The 23,078-nt window shown below is 35.5% G+C and overlaps 1 protein-coding gene across 3 annotated transcripts; it reads left to right on the top strand.

The window, feature by feature from the left end:
- Positions 1 to 544: 544 nt before the first annotated feature.
- Positions 545 to 21,476, top strand: LOC117329223 (cystine/glutamate transporter-like). Of its 3 annotated transcripts, XM_033887054.1 has the most exons (12): positions 4,327 to 5,286; positions 5,659 to 5,749; positions 8,717 to 9,254; positions 12,290 to 12,415; positions 14,334 to 14,433; positions 14,705 to 14,749; positions 15,700 to 15,823; positions 16,597 to 16,700; positions 17,384 to 17,480; positions 17,908 to 18,057; positions 18,551 to 18,728; positions 19,275 to 21,476. In XM_033887054.1, exons 3-12 carry the CDS (start codon positions 8,753 to 8,755, stop codon positions 19,340 to 19,342), a joined length of 1,494 nt encoding a protein of 497 aa, XP_033742945.1. In that variant the 5' UTR covers positions 4,327 to 5,286; positions 5,659 to 5,749; positions 8,717 to 8,752; the 3' UTR covers positions 19,343 to 21,476. The 3 variants fall into 3 exon arrangements, with proteins under 3 accessions (XP_033742944.1, XP_033742945.1, XP_033742946.1); XM_033887053.1 differs by lacking the exons at positions 4,327 to 5,286; positions 5,659 to 5,749 and adding an exon at positions 545 to 712; XM_033887055.1 differs by lacking the exon at positions 5,659 to 5,749.
- Positions 21,477 to 23,078: the final 1,602 nt, after the last annotated feature.

The raw sequence follows: 23,078 nt of genomic DNA, 5'->3' as shown, positions 1-23,078 counted from the left end.
TAAACTATCAAAACAAAACCATGTCCAGTTAATTACTTTGTTAAACGTTTATTTTTCGACCAGAAAAAAAACATTTTTAACAACATCGGGTATATGATTTGTATTTAAACAGAGGCACAAAATAGATTTTACTGAATTTCTGACTCTCGTGTGTGTCACGGTTTTTTTTTTTTTACAGTCAGTTACATAACCAGTAACTTCATCGCCATTAAGCATAAGTACTGGTGCACTAATTTTAAAACTTTAAATGATCTGTTCCAGTGATATCGTTGTCCGATATAACTGGTTATAAATCTTAATATGTAGTCCATAGATCATCTGTTACGACGTGTGTACACGTGTAACATTCGTGATATCGCCGTTAATCACTTTGGGGGTACCGGTGTATGTACGTGCCGGAAAGTTTCCTAAAATAACCAACATTAGAAAGCAAAATCTGTAAGCTGTGTTAGTCCTCTGTTCGACCATGTCCACCAACTACTAAAGCCAGAAGCGTGGTCAGTGAGGACCTTGAACTTGACCCTGATACTCATAAAATCACTCGTTGTGTGCATGTTTACAAAAACTCCAGAGCTGATGCAATACTTTGCGTATGGGTTCCCATGCCGGCAGACGAGTACAGTATTGTTTGACTGGGGTGATGCAATAGGCTACATCTATGTAGTAGTTACCAGTAATAATACTTAGCCGGTCTATCTGAAGGAGAATAGAGGTAAGTTCTTACCCTGTTGATTTTATTTCACCTGACTAACCATACTGTTAACAAACTATGTTCTATTCCTCGTAACTTCGATACAACACACGTGTGCATACAAATGTATAGTCCCCAAACACGTGTTCCAAATGCAGTCGCTGCTCATATATTGATTTCCCGAGCTTGACCTGGCTGTCAGCGATGTTCAAAATTATGTTTACCATCTTTGTTTATTTATAAAATCATTCCAAAACTTCCTTCGTCATTATATGCTATGAAAATGCTTAATAAATGTCAATATATATATATAGTTAGTTAAAAAAGTAAACAATGGGCGCATAACAATATGAGCGTTACTTCCGGTTAACAGTTTAAATACGGATTGGTTGTAGGCCTAGGCCTATTTCAGTAGTTGAAAAACATTAAGATTATTTTTCAACTGGTTTTGTACATTTCAAATATACTGTGAAAATTTAATTAATTATATTGATATTCAAAATATTCTGTGTTTATAGGTAACTTTTTCCATGGTTGTTTAATTATTACTATTAGTCACCGGTGCCATGAATATTTCATATTAGGCCATGAATTCTCTTCTTGAATTTTATTTTACTTCGTTCAATTAATTTTTGTGACTTCATTTTCGGTCTTATTTTGAAGACATTTGACACACATCACTTATTAGCCTCTGTCACTCAGTATAATCATCATTAAGTTTTATTGGAAAAAAAACCCAACAACAATAACAAAAACAAGAAATATCTTTAATAAAGGTAAACGGCATAGTTTTAATGCTGGTGGTTATAATGTAAAATTGCTGGTGAAATAAATCAACGAATTAATTAATAAATGCACAGTTTCAGCACGGATAACAAAATTATATCAGTTTTTATCATTTTGGTGATAATAAGACTGCATTTGAATCAGGAATATGATTTTATTAATGTGTCATTTGAATAGATACATCCAATTATTCAGTTTGCATTCAATATTAATTTTGTTTCGTTTTTAACCGCATATCTGCATTTTGCATTTACCGCTACATTGACCAATCACATATTACATCATGATCAGAAACGCCACCTTTCGCGACATATCCGGGGCCAAAAGCAAATTATACGGCTATGCAGAAAAAAAAATGACCAGGTCAACAATGTGTATCAAGGAGATCACATCAACAGTATGACGCAGCTGGTGCAAGTGAAATAATGAATGCGGATACATATATGGATAATTATATACCCATTAGAAATACTTACTGGATATGTGTCTAACATAAAGATCAACTTTATAAATCAAAATGGTATGGAAAGGGAAAAATGATAAACATGAAATAGATGCCTAGAGGTAAATAATTAACACATAATGAATATACATATATGTAGCCATGTATGCTAGGAAATCGTGATATACATGTATATATATATCTGCAGGGTTTAACAACAGATGGGGAAGCAGATGTGCTTCCCACAAGATAGGACAATTCACGACTGGGAAGTCAACATATAGTACATGTGTAGCGGGATTAGATTGTGACCAGGTGGCTCAATTGGTTGAGCATCTGGCTAGTGTTCGGAAGTCCCGGGTTCGAACCCCGGTCTGGCCGCTTCATTTTCTCCTCTCCTGTTACACATGTAACTAAGGTCAACTATGTTAGGAGATAGTGATATATATATTCTGCCAGGTTTAACAAGATATGAGAAAACAGGGATGCTTCATAAAAATGGAAAGTTCACGACTGGAAAATCAATACCGTCACTCTTTAATATACAATGATAAAACTCATAATTCACCAGGAAACATAATGGTGGGAATTATACTTAACAGTCCAGGTATCATTAAAGACATATATCACTGATAATATATTATAGATCTCTGTTTACTTAACATACTTGTGACCCTTTTCTGAACCAGGTCCTCGACCTTGAGACAAACACATTGCCATATGGTCAGCATACAACAAATCTAGGTGAAATATTGTATTAACACGCCACATTTGTAGATCCTTTCGTTTGTAATATAGAAAATTACAAATATAATACCAGATATCCATTTAACGAACTCTCATAATATTATTCACTATAATATGATTATATTTATAATAAGAATATCAATTTTGAAATCAGTTTAAAAGAATGATTCATAAAAAAAACTGTTTGACAAGATATAATTCAATTACTTTCATTTCTGAGTTGCCGTTTTTTTGTTTTTGTTTTGTTTTGTTTTTACAATTATATATTTAAATCATTAACTCGATATACCGGAAACGCCTTCGTAGCAGAAGACGCTTACCCCTCTGGAACACTTGGATTTATTCTCATTGCATTCTCTATGTCAATCTATATTATATTCTCGTTGTATTCTCTATGTCAATCTATATTATATTCTCGTTGTATTCTCTATGTCAATCTATGTTATATTCTCATTGTATTATCTATGTCAATCTATATTATATTCTCGTTGTATTCTCTATGTCAATCTATGTTATATTCTCGTTGTATTCTCTATTCTCGTTGTATTCTCTATGTCAATCTATATTATATTCTCGTTGTATTCTCTATGTCAATCTATATTATATTCTCATTGTATTCTCTGTCAATCTATATTATATTCTCATTGTATTCTCCATGTCAATCTTTATTATATTCTCATCATATTCTCTTTGTCAATCTATATTGTATTCTCGTTGTATTCTATGTCCATCTATATTATATTCTCGTTGTATTCTATGTCAATCTATATTATATTCATTTTTTCATTGTTTAATCGAGCAATTACTATTTGTTTTGCATGTCGTTACTTACTGCTTGTTTTCCTCAAACACATTTCAATTTCTCCATTTTTACCAATTTTTTGTTAAATCACCAGACTGTGTTGTATGAAGAAGATAACTTGATTCTACGTCTGTTGATTTTTGATAATTGATTCAGAGGTTGTCGTCTAGTGTTTGTCACCTTAGACTGGCCAGTGGCCACCAGTCCTTTGTTTATGTATTTGTTTGTGGAATCGAACATACAAAGATCACCTCCCTCTACCTTCTGACGCATGCTAGAGACAAAAATAAAGCTCAATTTTATATGTTAGTGTGATGAAGAAACAGGGTCGAGTCTATTATCACCTAGACGTGATGATCTCGATTCTGTACTATTACTTACCTTGTTAATCTACACTAGTACATGGTGATGTAACCTTTGTCATATCGGTATCTAATACAGGTAATGTAAAAACTCATGTAACGGTTTTAAAGGTGAATGATATAAGTGTATGACATGCGATAACAGAATGTCACAAGTCTACAATGTGTAACCTACACATAATATATATGACATGTAAAGAGTATCACCTCATTTTAGTGGCAGTGTGCCATATGATGGTCCAGACATGTTTCGTCCCAATCTCATTAAAATATAGATGCTCATTCTCACTACGTTACATGAACATCTAACGACATCGAATAAGGGGTCAGGTCAGGATGACCTTTTTTACCTCAATATTTCACTTTAAGGTCGAATTGACAATTTTTCGATGTCATCGATCTCACCTATTCGTCACATCATACATATTAGATTGGCTTCGTCCATCGTCGTGCGCCGTCTATCGTCGTGCGCCGTCCATAAACGTTTCCTTTCTAAGGGCTACGCTTGTAACGCCGAGTGGATTTCAATCAAATATGATCTGATATATCATTTGGGAAGGGAAAATGAATAAGGCTGGTTTGACCCCTTTGAACGAACGGAGGGCTGGGCATTAAAATGGGAACTCACCTACTTTTTGCTTACAAGATGCTATTCTCCCTTATTGCATGGGTGGATTACATCCAAATTTGGTCTGATTTGTTAAATAAATGATGCTGCTTCGATCCCTGGGGGCGTTGGAGATGGATCTCAAAAGACGACAGGAAATTTACTGGTTTCAACCAAAGGGCTGGAATATAGAGCTGTCCCAAAACCGTAACATTTCTAATGAATGAAGGAGCACACGAACATGACGCTTGTAGGAAGATAAGGAACGTTCATCGTTTTAAGTGGTTAATGATAACATTCTTATTGGACCTTTAATGTAATATTGAAACAGTCCGTCTATGTCGGGTGTTATGTACCAAGCGTTTTATTTCATTGTGAGAAATTACATTGCCAATGTTTGGTTTCGCTATCAGTGTATATTGTTCGGGCTATTATGTGTATGAAGATGATGACCGTTACGTTCACCACCTGCGATAATTTACCTTCTTGACATGTCCATTCAAATACAGAGAAGTAGGTCAACCGCCAGAACAGTCTTATTCAATCAGTGCAGGTAAACTCCCAAAGTTCAGTATGAGCATGGAGATATACAATGCTATTTCATAGGTGTTGATGTAAGTGGTAAGAAACCACAATGGTCTTTATCTAGATTAGTATCATATCTTCATCTAGCACGTGAAGTGAGCATGGCCACTTCGCCACAGAGTCAGTTTATCCTATATGACACGTGGACAGGTAGCTTTAGTAGTCGTCTGTGGTGGTCATTCTGACAACATCCATTCTCAAAATCAGTAGGATACCATTTCATGCTTACCAACGAAAGGCTCTGATGGGAAGAAATCAGATAAGGTACAATTTATTATGTTTTAAAATTCTAAAACAATTAGCGATGAAAAGAATGGAAACCAGTTACATAAAGTATTGGTTTAGCTTGCATAACCTATTTCGAATCTTCGGCCGAAACAAAGTCTAGTGTCTCTTATCGCACTAGAGATAGTCAATCGGTGATCAAGTCTTCATACAAGCTGTTAGCTTAACCACCTTGTTATAAATTGGCGTATATGATGAGGATATTTATATTATTATTCTTCTTGCCCGAAAGAATAAAGTTCAAGCCTGAACAGTCATTGTGATGGGGCGTAGACATTTCTAAAGATAGAATTGCCAATACATGATTTATTCAATGAACAGCACTATAAATAGATGGTCTCATCGTTTTAGATTAAGCGAATATTGTCCTCGCACACACAGCTATGCTTCGTCGTGGACGCTCTGGCGCGCTACCCTCAGTTTCTCAGACGCAGGTTGGTAGGTAAGTCATTAGCCGTTGTGCTGTACGGACATCCTCTGTGTTGTAATAACATGCATTATCAGATTCTATTATTCTTTTATGAAATGTATTGATTTTGCAGAGGCAACGATTTAATTCATATTCGTTTCAGGTGAAAATTGTCAATGATAAAACGCGTTAAGTTTATAAAGGCCAACAGCTGTGTTGCAGAATCGGTCATTCCTGTTAGGATACGTACGTGTCGTTGCTTTGACAAAAAGGGTTATCGTAGGTGACAAAGACAATGGTGTGAGGTTAGGTTAGAAAAGTAAGGTCAAGGTAGGGTAACTTTGTTGTCAGATTAGGGTAATATTGGTTAGAGTCTCATTGTTATATGAGTACATGTACACTGACACTTGTTAAGATAATGGTGTTGTCAGGGTATGATAACGTTATTATCGGGGTAGGGACACTCTTGACGGAGTAGGATTTTTGTCAGGATAGGGAAACACTGTTGACAGGATCGAGTAACATAGTTGTCAGGGTAGGGAAACACTGTTGACAGGATCGAGTAACAGTTGTCAGGATAGGGAAACACTGTTGACAGGATCGAGTAACAGTTGTCAGGATAGGGAACACTGTTGACAGGATCGAGTTACATAGTTGTCAGGATAGGGAAACACTGTTGACCGGATCCGGTAACATAGTTGTCAGGATAGGGAAACACTGTTGACAGGATCGAGTAACATAGTTGTCAGGGTAGGGAAACACTGTTGACAGGGTCGAGTAACATAGTTGTCAGGATAGGGAAACACTGTTGACCGGATCCGGTAACATAGTTGTCAGGGTAGGGAACACTGTTGACAGGGTCGAGTAACATAGTTGTCAGGGTAGGGAACACTGTTGACAGGGTCGAGTAACATAGTTGTCAGGATAGGGAAACACTGTTGATAGGATCGAGTAACACTTGTCAGGATAGGGAAACACTGTTGATAGGATCGAGTAACAGTTATCAGGATAGGGAAACACTGTTGACAGGATCGAGTAACAGTTGTCAGGATAGGGAAACACTGTTGACAGGATCGAGTAACAGTTGTCAGGATAGGGAAACACTGTTGACAGGATCGAGTAACATAGTTGTCAGGGTAGGGAACACTGTTGACAGGATCGAGTAACATAGTTGTCAGGGTAGGGAACACTGTTGACAGGGTCGAGTAACATAGTTGTCAGGATAGGGAAACACTGTTGATAGGATCGAGTAACATAGTTGTCAGGGTAGGGAAACACTGTTGACAGGATCGAGTAACATAGTTGTCATGATAGGGAAACAATGTTGACAGGATCGAGTAACATAGTTGTCAGGGTAGGGAACACTGTTGACAGGATCGAGTAACATAGTTGTCAGGATAGGGAACACTGTTGACAGGATTGAGTAACATAGTTGTCAGGATAGGGAAACACATTTGACAGGATCGAGTAACATAGTTGTCAGGATAGGGAAACACTGTTGACAGGATCGAGTAACATAGTTGTCAGGATAGGGAAACACAGTTGACCGGATCCGGTAACATAGTTGTCAGGATAGGGAAACACTGTTGACAGGGTCGAGTAATATAGTTGTCCGGATAGGGAACACTGTTGACAGGATCGAGTTACATAGTTGTCAGGGTAGGGAAACAAAGTTGACAGGATCGAGTAACATAGATGTCAGGATAGGGAAACACTGTTGACAGGGTCGAGTAACATAGTTGTCAGGATAGGGAAACACTGTTGACAGGATCGAGTAACATAGTTGTCAGGGTAGGGAAACACAGTTGACAGGGTCGAGTAACATAGTTGTCAGGGTAGGGAACAATGTTGACAGGGTCGAGTAACATAGTTGTCAGGATAGGCAAACACTGTTGACAGGGTCGAGTAACATAGTTGTCAGGATAGGGAAACACAGTCGACCGGATCCGGTAACATAGTTGTCAGGGTAGGGAAACACAGTTGACCTGATCCGGTAACATAGTTGTCAAGGTAGGGAAACACTGTTGACAGGATCGAGTAACATAGTTGTCAGGGTAGGGAAACACTGTTGACAGGATCGAGTAACATAGTTGTCAGGGTAGGGAAACACAGTTGACAGGGTCGAGTAACATAGTTGTCAGGGTAGGGAAACACAGTTGACAGGATCGTATAACATAGTTGTTAGGGTAGGGAAACACAGTTGACAGGGTCGAGTAACATAGTTGTCAGGGTAGGGAAACACTGTTGACAGGATCGAGTAACATAGTTGTCAGGATAGGGAAACACAGTTGACAGGGTCGAGTAACATAGTTGTCAGGATAGGGAAACACAGTTGACAGGGTCGAGTAACATAGTTGTCAGGGTAGGGAAACACAGTTGACAGGGTCGAGTAACATAGTTGTCAGGATAGGCAAACACTGTTGACAGGATCCGGTAACATAATTGTCAAGGTATGGTTTACACGATCCGATAACATTAGTCAGGGTAGGGTAACAGTGTTGTCTGGGAAGGAAACACTGCTGTCATGACAGGGTAATACTGTTGTCAGGATAGAAACACTGTTGTCATGGTAGTGCAACATTGTTGTCATGACTTGGTATCCTTGTTGTCTGAGTTGCGTAACATTGTGATCAGGGCTTGGTAACCTTGAAATCTTAAAACAGCGATAGTAATATGTAATAAGAATGATTGCATGCGGTTAAGAGTTAGAATCACACTGTTTTTGTAGGGATATGATAGAGAAAGGACTTGAGCTTAATCGGGTTTGTATTATGGCATCTTTGAGAGATATACGTATATATGGTATTCCTTGAAGCATCAATTAAATGTCCGTTATCTATTTCAGAGTTATAGATTTGACGTGCGACAGAATTAACTGGTTATATGTTATATTGGCTGTTACATGTTATATGTTATAGGTTATATGTTATATGTTACATATTACATAGTATCTGTTACCTGTTATATGTCACATGTTATCAGTTTTTGTTTCATTCACAGGATAAATGATCAACACTGAACACGTACAAATTCAAGATGGCTTTAATGACAAACGGAGATGCTCTCAATGGGAAGATATCAAACGGCCACTCGGAGTCGGAAAGTTTGACAACAAAAACCAACAAGAATGTGAGACTAAAGAAACAGATAAGCCTGTTTCAGGCTGTGTGTATCATTGTAGGGATTATTATAGGATCGGGGATATTTGTGTCCCCTGTAGGGATTTTACAGAATGTCAAGTCTGTTGGAATGTCATGTGTAATGTGGACAGTGACGGGTGTTTTCTCGGCGCTTTGCGCCCTGTGTTTTGCCGAGTTAGGAGCATGTATCCCTAAGTCGGGAGGCGAATATACTTATATCCGTGAAGCCTTCGGAGACTTCTTTGCATTTTTAGCACTGTGGATTAATTTTATAATCATTTGTCCAGTTTGTGTAGCCGCATCCTGTCTCATTTTCGCCACATACATCCTTAAGCCAGTGTATTCTGACTGTGATCCACCATTTGTTGCCGTTCGTCTCATTGCAGCTCTCATAATCGGTAAGTATTCTGTACATATATCCATGACTTTCCTTTTCTCAAATATGTGTGAATGAAATGCGTTACTTATGCGATATACTAAAATTATTGTTTTCCTGTTAACAAATTTGCTAATTTGGTTTTCATGTATCAACAAACGTCTGGTATTTCATTAAGTAAAAAAATTAATATCACACTAACGTCAGTTGTTAAAAAAAAAAAAACCCAGTTTCTAAACATTCCTATCACACTCCAAAAGAAAACGCTTTATACCTGATTTAAATTGTTATTTGAATTTATACCTGATTTAAATTGTTATTTGAAGACCACCTGCTAACACAATTATCCTACGTTGTTCAAAAAATTCAAATTATCTTTCTCGGCTTTTATACTGGTCGATTACTAAGTATATATTACTTTATTACTCAAACACGTAGGAAATGATAATGGAATTTACATTCCATTTTATTGACTTCCTTTTAATGGTACATGTCTGGCTACAGTGTTTACCATATGAAAAGCTTTCTTATCACCGACAGCAATCAACATTCAAATGTTTTTATTCGTAAACGTTACACTCAAAAGGGATATATGTATTTATACAATGTTGCTGTCTTTGAAATTCCAATCATGCTTCATAATTGAGTCGATTACCTATTCCCGTCAATATGAGATACGAAAATTAGCAAACCAAAATATGTTTCTTTTATTAATAGATCGGAAAGGCACGGACATTGATGCCTTAAAGGGTCTTTTATTGTAGTGTCACGACACAGCCACCAGCGCTTCCCGATTTTAGCATAAACATTCTCACTGATCAAATTCGTCAGCTTGAAAGGTAGCAAGGTCGCGATTTTGGACGTAAAATCCGTTTAATGAATAGAATCAATAAGTGATCAGAATATATATATAAATGCTCACATTTGTATGGCTATTCCCTGACCTCAGCATATTGAATTTAAGTACCATTGATCAAATCGCAAATGCTGTTGTTCACGTGACCACAAAGACAACGACACACCCGTCAACATCACCAGGGATGATTTGTACAATGTACAAAAAGAAAGAAAGAATATATAAAAAGATAGTACTAGTAAATATTACAAGGAACTTATGTGGTATTTTTGTAGTTATGTTTCTGACTTGCTTGGAAATATTGTGATAGCTTGCAGAGTGTCTTTCATTTCAAATATGAATGCCATATATTATGAATCAAGATGGACGAGTTCGCATAATGTTTTTTAATATCATTTAAAAATGTTTACCCATTTTATTAAAGGTCAACTATTTTCAAAACTCAAACAAAATAACACCAGCAACACATATCTTTCTTTCCTTTTATGTCGGCAGCCTTTGCTACTGATCGTACTTACTAGATAGCACTCTCCATTTTTCTTGTAATTCTAAGGAAGGTGATATTTTAGTATTTTATCTTTACCCAACTGGACAACATCTGTCATTGAAAGCCGTCTTGTCTGTTATGTTTTCGTTATCAACGGTTTATTAACTATGAGGTATTTTAGTTTTTTGCTTGTTAAAAATAACAAAAAGTGGGTAGTTTAAGTTTAATTTTGGTATAATCATCACTTATAACACTTCTACATACATTATTTTTGGGACAATTATACAGTTAACTAGAAAAATACTTTCGCATGGCTTGAACACTCAAGAAAGCTAGTGGGGTACATTGCCTTGAAGCACGAATTGAGTTAAAAAGAAAATTCGCACTTGTCAAAAAAAAAAAATGCAAATCAGCGGTATTGTGTTAACTCGTGTTATCAGATAGAGTGTGTTATCTCTGATGTGATGAAGACTGTTAGCTAGTTGACTCTCCGTGTCAATGAATAAAAAACATGATATTTGACCGAGGGGCATAATCTTCTAGTACTAGATAAGGTGTTGACAGTCATTGTCGAGGCTCCGGTGGTTATATAATGCACAGCACTCGTTCATCAACATAACAGATATCGTAATACCACTTATCCTACTGTACTTATCTTGTACAGATGTTTTAGGGTTTTCCTTGACACACTTTAAACTGGGACAGTACAGTGTGCTCATGTAATGCACCTGTTATCTTGTAAACGTCAACGTGTACATAATTAGTTTGTTAGGATATTTTAAATACAACGTATAATTAAAACACATTCAACCAGATTTTGAAGATTAAAAAAGAAAGCCACATTTAAATTATTCTGTAAACCGAAGATTTGGTTTTTTATTTGTTGTACATCGATGTAAGAAAATATTGTTATTTGTTGTACATCGTCGAAAGATAATATTGTTATTTGTTGTACATCGTCGAAAGATAATATTGTTATTTGTTGTACATCGTCGAAAGATAATATTGTTATTTGTTGTACAACGTTCTAAGATAATATTGTTATTTGCTGTACTTCGTTATAACATAATAATTTTTGTTGTCCATCGTTGAAAGATAATATTTCTATTTGTTGTACATCCTTGTAAGATAATATTGTTATTTGGTGTACATAGTTGTAAGATAATTCTGTTATTTGTTGTACATCGTCGAAAGATAATATTGTTATTTGCTGTACATCGTTATAAAATTATATTGTTATTTGATATGCATGATTACAAAGTAAAATTGTTGTTTGTAATGTTGCATATTTCCGTCGTTATAAGATAATATAATTGTCTTTGGGTTTGCTGATCTCCATCGTTATAAGATAATATTGTTTGTGTTGTTGCTGACCTTAATCATTATATATGTTAATATTGTTGTTTATGGCGTTACTGATCTCCAACGTTATAAGATAATATTGTTGTTTGTAGCGTTACTGATCTCCGTCGTTATAAGATAATGTTGTTGTTGTAGCGTTGCTGATCTCCGTCGTTATAAGATAATGTTGTTCTTTGTAGCGTTGCTGATCTCCGTCGTAATAAGATAATGTTGTTGTTTGTAGCGTTGCTGATCTCCGTCGTTATAAGATAATGTTGTTTGTAGGGTTGCTGATATCCGTCGTTATAAGATAATGTTGTTGTTTATGGCATTGTTGATCTCCATCGTTTTAAGATGGTATTGTTGTTTGTAGCGTTGCTGATCTCAATCAACTGTATCAATGTTAGATGGGCAGCAAAGGTACAAGTTGGAATTACCGTCTGTAAACTCGTCGCACTTGCTACCATCGTCATCATCGGATTCGTCTACCTTGGGAAAGGTAATTATATATATAAGTAGTAGAAGATTAAGTTTTTAGTTGAAATGAGAGTAAATGAATAAGATTATGTGAAAGTTCTTATTTACCTTTCCAAATGAAGTTTATAATCATTTCTTGCTCTCGTTCTAGCTGATTCCTTTGTCACAAAGGTCAGAAAAGTCTCCGGATACTGTCGTATAAGTAAATGAAGATGCATTTGATATATTGAAATTACTGAATGAATATAGATATTTAACTAAATATTTAACTGTATACTAGAACTGTAAACGTAAATATGTAATCGGTAATATTATTTTAGCGATTTTCTCTCTTGTAATATTCCGTTAAATTGTGAGTATGCTAGTTGTAGTTTTTGCCATTATTTTTTACAACAGGCATTGTTGAAGGGCCCATTACAATGTGTCAAAACAAAATTCACGTCTAAAAAATAATAATTTACTCAGAAAATAAGTCAATAAACATATTTTTTTCTTTAGAGAATAAATAAACATACTCTGTTTAGAAAATAGATACAATGTACTACAGTAAATAAACAAATAATCTGAAAATAGATAAATAAACGTATACGTATAGTAAGATAAATAAACATTTAATCTAAACATATGAGTACTCTTTTTAGAAAATAAAGACTTGAAAGCTGTTATCGTTAACACACAACGGTATTTCGTGAATCGCCAAGAAAATTACTTTGTCTGTGGTAGAGAATCTTTATTATCCCATACGATATCTAGCTAATTTCCTCGGGTGTCTGTTTTAAAGGTTAAGTGACCATTCATCAAAGGGCCTTACATTGTCTTAACGTCTTCATAATGCATACCTGTCACGCCCGATCTTCTCGCGAGAAGTTGACGAGATTTCAATTACTGATCAAGTGGTACGTTCGAACGTATGGGTTGTTAATGACCCCTTGTTTGTGTCATCAGCGTGCACAGAACTGTCGAGATTAATGAAATTGTTCTTCTTGAAAGCAAATTGTCACACAAAAATCGATGGCTGGTCGCGTGTGATAAGCTAAGTATAATTTGGTTGATAGCTTCGTAAGATATATGGTTGGTATAAGTACGCTTCATCAAAATTGCCGGCAGAATATTTTGTGCTTTTACGCGTACGATAATAAAATCATACATAAAATGGTACTGCTGAAGTTGTCAATTACCACATGTCTTCCATTGTCTTATTATTCCCGGATTTTCTGTAAATTTTACATTTTTCCAGGGATAAAATCCTTCCAGGCAAATAATAGTGATATGAAATGTGTTTCATAACTGTAACGTTTTTAATGGAATAAAAATACCAACGGCGCCAACTGTGAAGACATTTAAGCCATGTTGTGTCTAAATAAGCATGGACCAAAACTAAAGGAAAGGCAACATACAAGAAACCACCAGTCAATTTGTCACACATTGTCATACAAATAGTTCCAGATTGCTGCAGTACATATGAGGCCATACTACTTTAACATATATCTTTTCTTTTAATGGTACCTGATAACTTTTATTGGTATTTTATACCTGTAGGTTAATATTGTATATCTATTGCCAAATCCAGTACAAGGCCCCTTTCATGTTGCATCTCGCTGTAAGTGTTTGGCCCATTAAGGGAGATAGTTTCTCTTATGTAATCTGCTTAGGAAACACTAGAGTGCCCTAGGATTGTGTTATGGCCACACAAAAAAGTGTACAGATTCGGGGTGTTCTCCTTTGTCTTCTCTTACCGGGACGCCGAAGAGACCAAGATAGATATTTTGCCTCCATTTCAACACAATAGATATTCGTGTTTTTTCCTGGCCTTTTCTGTTTTAATGTATCCCCTAAACACCGTCATAACCTTGACATTTGCGAGGACGTTTAGCCAAAACGAAACAAAATCTTGTATCCAACTGCATTTAATTGTATGAAATATTGTACTTATTTCCTAGGCAAGGTGGATAACTTCAAAGATTCCTTCGCAGATAGCGATTACAGTGCCGGGGCAATTGCAATATCGTTTTACTCAGGATTTTGGGCATTCGGAGGATGGTAAGTATTTCAGAAAACAAAATGACAGGTTATACGAAACCTAGTTGTGATGTATGATAAACGACTTGTTTATCCTATGAAATCTTCCATAATATCATGACTTGTCCTCGAAGGTGAGAGCAGAAATCCATATCTAAGTTACAATAAACATTATAAAAAACATTAGTAATCCGCCATGCATCAAAAACATTTACAAACTATCGATTATATATATTATGTAATATTAGTTGCTTGTAGAAAACTTTCAGTTTCGGATATTTTCTGTTTACAGGAGCTATCTGAACTTCCTCACTGATGAACTGATTGAACCACACAGGTAAATTATATCATATCGTTTTATATTTCTATAATATTTCCGTTAAATGAATATACAAAACACACATAAAATACCGGTATAAGCCCAAGAGCCAAGATGAATCGCCGACTGCAGCTTACATCTTATTCGTCCTTCTAGGACCTGTTAGTGATGATAGGGACATCATACAGCTGATTCGTACTTCTATGACCTGTTAGTGATGATAGGGACATCATACAGCTGATTCGTCCTTCTAGGACCTGTTAGTGATGATAGGGACATCATACAGCTGATTCGTACTTCTATGACCTGTTAGTGATGATAGGGACATCATACAGCTGATTCGTCCTTTTAGGACTCGTCAGTGATGTTAGGGATATCATACAGCTGATTCATCCTTCTATGTCTCATCAGTGATGTAAGGGACACCATGCAGCTGTTTCGTCCTTCTAGAACCTTTCAGTGATTCTAGGGACATCATACAGCTGATTCGTCTTTCTAGGACTCGTCAGTGATGCTAGGGACATCATACAGCTGATTCCTCTTTCTATGGCTTGTCAGTGATGCTAAGGGCCTTATAAATATATTCCGGTGCTGAAAACACGTCCATATAAGAATAATAGATTTTGTTGCAAATCATTTACCACTTAACCTTTCGATATAATACACTCAAGTCTGTCACTATGGTAACGCCTCAGTATAAACAGAAAAATGAATTACCCATTATGTGAAGCAGAACAAAATCATATTTGTAAGAAGTATATTAATTTACAGTTTGTCAACTTTGATTGGTTCGCTTATAATCGGATTGGCTCCCGTTCATGGTCCCAAATCATATCTACAACAATGTAAAATGATGTTATTGTTACGTTATTTTATGCGGTATTATTTTTGGGAAATGTTTTGTTTTAAAATTGTTACTTAAATATATCTTACAAAAGTAACATGGTACTCATTAATTCTGTTTACAGAAATTTACCTCGAGCAATCATTATCTCCATGGCAATTGTGACGTCAGTGTATTTGGTGGCAAACATTGCATACTTTGCTGTTCTCACTCCCATCGAGATGCTTCAGTCTACAGCAGTGGCTGTGGTATGTAACGTCATCACTTGTTGCTTAATAACACCAGAGAAAAAGGAAACGATTGATTAAAAAAAACAAAATCCGTTCCGAAAAGGAAAACAAAAACTAATGCTGCTAGATTCAATGCAAATGCATCTCTTACGTCAAGACAGGTTTATGTTTAGAGTAATCAATATTTACGGTCAATACGACAGAAATATCACAATGAGAATTTAAAACCCTGCAGCACAGATATATTTCTTTATTTTCCGTAATATTTAAGTATAGAAATAATATTGAACATCATGGTTTTGTTGCCACATACAGCTTTCCGTGTTGGAATTATATTGGTACTCAAACCAATTTTTTTTCCCCCTTGAGCAACCCCCTTTCGCTGTTAGGTGTCTTTATTGAATTTTAAATAAAGCTAATGATAAAGTTTTCCCTCTCTCTCCCCTTCTCCCCGATATTCCATAATTATAAGTGACTTCATGCCTAATGCTTTTCTTTTTCTTTGCGATGATTACATTACGGCCATATGAATATATATGTATAATATAGGGGACGCGATATTATATTTCTCATTAAAGATAAAGAACGGCCAGACTAATCAAACATTTTATAACTCTTGAACTATTTATCGTAACAAATTTTAGTGAAAATTACATCATATTTACATTAATATAAAATTATTCTGTGATTTTATTTTTCGGAAAACATTAGTTACCTCAAGATTCAGTAATTTCTTTCGTTCTCGTGGACAATTTTATGTTTGCTTTCTTATACCAGCATTGTGTTTTCAGACTTTTTCTGAAATGACCGTTCCTGTGATGTCGGTATTTGTTCCTATACTGATAGCTATCTCAGTGGCAGGGTCTATGAATGGTACCAGTCTCTCAATGTCAAGGTAAGATACTGTGCTATTCTCTATATGGTTTGTGTAAATAGAATATTGACATGTTGTATAGTATTTATCGGCGACTCTATTGTTCTGGTATCATACAAATAAAAAATGTATATGGTTTCTGATACATTAGTTAAATATCAGAACAGAATCAGATTATGTTACGGTTATTTCAGTAACATTTCAGAAAATGTATTTGTACAAGCTCGCAGATCCTTTACTTGTGTCTTATAAGTTTGAATTTCGGATTTTTTCATTATGTATAAATAAGTAACTATTTGTCATTTTGTGGTACTAAGTTGTTGTTAATATTTGCTCTGATTTGATTTTTGCTATTTTCACAGTCGATAAGTGTAAAATCTCATCTCTCTAGTCCGTCATATATTCTTTCATTAATACCAGTCAGGAAGTATCTACTGTATAGTTGTTAATATTCGCGGGGATTCAATTTCTCTATATTTGCAGTCATTAAATATAGCGCAAAAATAAATACCGAGCTAATATCGATATACACAATCAAGCGTTTAGAAGTTTGTACTGCAGAATGTTAAGTTTGGTTGCGCGAAATACAACATCCTAGATCCGACTGTGACAACCCCGAAAATAGTCCCGTGAAAATTAACAACTATACAGTATAAAGTGCGATGTTTCATCTCTCTAACCATTAATATTATCTTGTGGACCAGGCTGTTCTTTGTGGGAGCCAGTAACAATCATCTTCCTAGCATCGTGGCCATGATAAACTACAAATTCCTCACACCAGCCCCATCTCTAATCACCATCGTAAGTCTATACTTTAAGTTACATACGATAGTCAGTGTTTAGTAAATCAAGAGAAATACGATCGTCAATGACGACATTGTATACATAGATAAGTAGGCTTCTTTCTTGTAACATACTAAAGTATTACCTAACTCTCTGGTTTTCTATAGTAAAAAACAATAACGTTATGCTCATCATGTCGATGTATCATTCAAAAACATGTATCATACAAAAAAAAAACATGATATACCGGTATGTCGACTGTTTAATTTATTTAAGCAAGGTAGAACTTAACGTGTCTACCTTGATTATGCCTTTCTGTAAGTTAAGATGGTAATTTTAATCTTTGATTGACAACTTAATTCCATGTTTCAATGGCGCAGAATAGCAACTGAAGGAGAGAATCAAATCAATGATGGCCTGTTGTTGATAATTATGTCCTCCACAGCTGGTCCTGACACTACTAATGCAGAGTCTTGGCGATGTTTTCTACCTGATTGAGATGATGGGATTTAGCTTCACCACTGTGCTGGCATTCGTCTTCGCAGGACAGATCTACATGCGGATCACAAGGCCTGATATTCCTAGACCTATCAAGGTACGGAAATGAACGTTCAATAATTCAAACGCGAACCTAGGTTGTGACGTACAAAAGCATTGCACTAAATGCAGTCTCTGATGTTTACGACTTGTGTTTAAAATATAAGCTCTCTGTAATCTGAGTCTACAAAATCCTACAGGTGCGTTTACAGAGGCTAGGGATTCGCAGTTGCCATTACGTTACTACAGTTTAGATGTCAGAATGTTACAAATAATTTCATGATTGTTTTAAACAATAGAGTGTCGACTCTGTTACATGCAGATCGCGTTACTAAGCCTGGACAGTTCTGTCCTAAGCACAGTAGAAAATTGATATATGACATGCAAACGAAATCACACTTAAAATCGGTAAAACGAGAAATTGAATAATAAAGATATGTGAATTAAAGAAAATATTATCTAATTTAGCATACTACTTGAAACAAAAAACAGGTTAATGAGAACGCTATCATTATCCATTCTTAATTAAATATGTATTGTTTCTGCTGTAGCTCCCCTTGGTGTTACCTATATTCCTGTTTGTGATGAGTCTAGTACTGTTAGTACTTACCTGTATACAGAAACCAGACATCAGTTTGTTGGCCTTCTGTCTCACTATGCTTGGAGTCCCTTGTTACGTACTCGGCATATACTGGAAATCTAAACCAGCAGGTTTCAATAGATTAAATAGTAAGTATCATCATGCTGCTTTTCATGTTCCTTTTAAAAAAAATGGGGGTTTTTTTCTCGTAAATAATGGTCATCCTGTGAACTAGATAGTGCTACAGAATCATCGGTGCAGAAATTTAAATATCAATTTCAAAGTATTATTGAGCATCTACCATGAAGAGTTTGCTCGATTGACTTGTGCGATCTTAATATATTTATTTGTTCGTTTATATGTAGTGTTTGTTGATGTCATGATAAACAGGAAATAATTCAAAGTTTATTTAAAGAATGTTGTTTTGTTTCTATTGATAACGATAATAGTCTGAATAGTAAGGATGACATTGGTTACGGTAGACAGAATAAGAGAATGTTTGGTTTTATTTGGCGGATTATGCAGAAGAAAGAAAGACGTTATACACTTCGCTAATTGTCATTCTGCTGTCAACATTTCAAAACTTTTTTGGGGGGCATTTTCCATGATATATTTGACCCAAATTGTTTAATTTAGTTTTTTTTTTTTTTTAATTTTTATAGTTGTTAGCAGTTGTTTTCTTTTCTATGTTTCAGGATATATTACATCTACTATACAAAAGGTACTTTTAGTTGTTCCACAAGACGACGAAATCGAATGGTGAAAGTCACGTGAAAATACAGAATAGGACCAATCAAGCACCAACATAAGGTGTTATAAAGGACAGAAGTGACAGTGACGTTTAAAATCGTGAGAGAAGAGTGAATTGTGATTGTGCATGTGCGTATTAGAAAAGTGAGATAAACTGTAAACAATGTATGAAACGTGCAGTTTCTGTTGTCATATTGTAGAACTAGATGAAAGATGTGCTAATGACATCATGATATGAGCTTATTGACATTATATGAGCTTATTTATATATGAGCTTATTGACATTATATGAGCTTATTTACATGATATGAGCTTATTGACATTATATGAGCTTGTTTACATGATATGAGCTTATTGACATTATATGAGCTTGTTTACATGATATGAGCTTATTGACATTATATGAATCTCGGGAATGCAAAATACTTCAATAATATTTGGACAGTTTCAATCATGTGACCACCTTATATCTTCCCACACTATTGTGTGTATGAAAGGGGAATGGGGAGTGTCCGAGTATAAATTCCGTGATAGGTAATTTCCCCCCTCACGTTTAGTTATCTAGCGCCATACATAGTTCAGTAACTAATGCAAATTTGTTGTCAAGATCATACACATACATGCATGAATTATATACAGCTGTTAGTGATAAATGTTTGATAGCGACACACGTGTCAGGACTAAGTACGTGATTGTGAGCAATAATTTGTAGACATATAGAATATTCACTTATTGATGATATATTGCGACCTGTAGTTACAACCCACGAGCATCCGCGAGAATAGTATATATGTTCCTTGTATTAATGTTCGTGTGTAGTTCAACCTCGGGGACACGTCACAACTGTAAGGCTTTATCTATTGTCGTTAACCCTGTTGACTTTAATCTCAGTCTAAATCTGTACAGTTGTAGTGTGACCCTGTGACCTTGTGACCCTGTGGTTCAAATCCTTAAATCCCTTAATACTCGACATTTCGGTATCTTAACCAGGAGGGGCAATCGCATATTTAATACAGATGAAAGGATTTCCCTGTTATTTATATCAATACAAACAAGAAATAGATATTGGTAATTTTTCTTTTATAAATCGCTCGCGAAGTGGTTTATAGTAATTCACAGGGATGTACACCCGAATTAATGCTGCGTGTATCTAATAAATGTATACAAGAAAACATTTATTCATCAGAACAGAAAAGAATGGTCATGCCATGACTAAAGTGTCCATAGCATTACATAAAATGTAGATATGATGTTTGTTGTATAATGTGACCTCCCCCAATATTCCATGCTACGATCTCATTTTATATATGTGTCATCAATGATTCGGCTAAGTCATCTTGCTCGAATACATATAACTATTTTTTTGCATTAAAGTGTTTTGTTGGAAAATATGTAGTATGTTTTCTGGTGTCATGTTTTACAAGCTAGTCATACCATCAAGATATTGGGACACCATTGTTACATACATGTGTTCCACTAATCACAACACATTGTTACATACACGTGTTCCACTAATCACAACACATTGTTACATACACGTGTTCCACTAATCACAACACATTGTTACATACACGTGTTCCACTAATCACAACACATTGTTACATTCAAGTGTTCCACAAATGACAAAACATTGCTTCATACACATGTTCCACTAATGACAAAACATTGTTACAAATGCATGGACGAACTGATATAAAACAAGTCACTTGATATTGAATTATTTCAGCTATGCAATTGAAGATTAGTGGTAAGTCTTCTGGCTAAAGTTTTTTTATTAGTGATTCGTTGGGAAAAGATTATGACATATATTTTGATTAAATATAGAACTGTTGACAATCGCATATTCTCGGTCAACTCCGTCAATGCTCTTTAGTTAAATCTTAACACAATTATTAAGTAAATGGTTAAAATTGTCATTTATCAACATCAAGTTATACACGAGGAAATCAAATTCACTGTCAGATAAGTACTTATTGCATTACCTATTTTTTCAAACAATACCGGTATATTATCAAAATGTTATTATAGTAAATAATTATAATAACGTCCTTTTCAACAGTTTCATCCTTACGATAACGTCGTTATGTGATATGAATGTGGCATTACCGTGTGCTTATTTAATGTACATGAATAAAAATCAAAATACACTTGTCTTTTCTTATAATTTATTTTCTAAACATTGTGAAATTGAATTTCATGGACGATATTTTCTGTCATTTTTCGAGGGGGATTCAAAGTTAAAGAGAATGACACTAGCTATTATTAAGTACACCACCACCACCACCATTAGTATGTATGCTAACAACGAAGTGACCAGTAATTGATTAAGTTAAGGAAATGAACTCCAGCGCGGTGGGAGTGACATACAGAATCGTGACTAGACTAGCCTAACAGGGATACATAACTGTTTGACCTTTGTTTATCTAACCTTCAATCGCACCACATGTTCATCGTCTTGACATTGCCTAGTCGTAGTGAGAATATAAATCCATATCCATACGAAACCATAATAATAAACTTGGAACAATAAAGGCACTTGTATATGCATGTCATATCAAGGACAGACATGTCCGTAACAACATTCTAGTATGGTTATTGGTTTTTCTCTCTATTCATCTACATAGAAAAGCTGTATATCAATCATCCATGCTATATCAAAGACATATGTGTGACAACATTCCAGTATGTTTTTTTTTTTCCTGTGGTTAATTTTTCGAACTCACCGAACCCATCCCTCCTCCCCTCCTCCCCCCTCAAAAAATAAAAAAAAAAAAAAAAAAAAAAAAGGGTGCCAAATGTAACTGCTGGTCAAATGCAAACGGTAATATACAAAAATAGAATACAATCTACTATATACAAGGTAGTCATGGCAAACTATTCTACAGGATTATCAAAAAACAGAGAGGAAGCTCCAGAATGTCAGTTCTCATTATCAATGACACGAGGAAAAATCTTGGTTATCATACCAAAAAGCAAGCCTGTCGCGGCAATTAATTCGTAACGATGGTATTGGAGAATCGAAGAAAAACCCTTTGAAGATAAATCGACAATACCGATTCTCTCTCGAGAAAGATAAAGCTCCTACTGGAATATCAGTGTAAAAACATTAAAATATACATTCCATAAGGCTAGCCAGATGTTATTGTCGGCCTTTTACTTGAAAAGGCCATCATATCCGCTTTTCCATGTTGGCAGCCCGACTTGTTCCGACGAAGTTCTAATCCTAGATGAGTAGAAGGATCGTAACTATTGGCTAGCGGAGATGTCTCCTCCAAAGCAGGACGCCAGCATCCATGTTCAACAGGGATTTCCCGGAAATTTCACGATACCTATGTCCTGTTCATGTTACTCGTGTACACGTGTTATCGACAGACACGGAGAGCATATCCATACGAAATCGTAATTCCAACTAAAAATCGATGAAATATTGGCAAAATATTAACAAAAAAAAAACGATTTTCAATGAGACCCCAGAAAGTAGAATAATACGTCCACGTACTCCGGAAGGTTACGCGTCTTCTCGCCATACAAATAACCAAAATGAGAAGTAGGGCGATGACAATAGAACCATCGGGCATATCAACGAGACCGGGGAGCGAGCATCGAACAACTCTGACTACATCACAAAAGGAAAAAGAATATTTCCAAATGACATTATCATGGCAGGCCATAAAACTTCCTCGTCGTCTTCCCCAACCTTTATCCCTCCAAATAGTTTGTATAGCATTTGTTCTCTTAACGTTTCCAAC

Source organism: Pecten maximus, chromosome 6 (genome assembly GCF_902652985.1).
Source record: "Pecten maximus chromosome 6, xPecMax1.1, whole genome shotgun sequence".
Taxonomy (NCBI): domain Eukaryota; kingdom Metazoa; phylum Mollusca; class Bivalvia; order Pectinida; family Pectinidae; genus Pecten; species Pecten maximus.
This window is presented reverse-complemented; position numbering and strand designations above follow the sequence as displayed.

Excerpts from the sequence above, each read along its gene's own strand:
- LOC117329223 (XM_033887053.1), top strand. The coding sequence starts at position 8,753 with ATGGCTTTAATGACAAACGGAGATGCTCTCAATGGGAAGATATCAAAC. Across the intron at positions 14,750-15,699 it reads GAACTGATTGAACCACACAG|AAATTTACCTCGAGCAATCA; the intron begins GTAAATTATATC and ends TTCTGTTTACAG. Across the intron at positions 15,824-16,596 it reads AGTCTACAGCAGTGGCTGTG|ACTTTTTCTGAAATGACCGT; the intron begins GTATGTAACGTC and ends TTGTGTTTTCAG.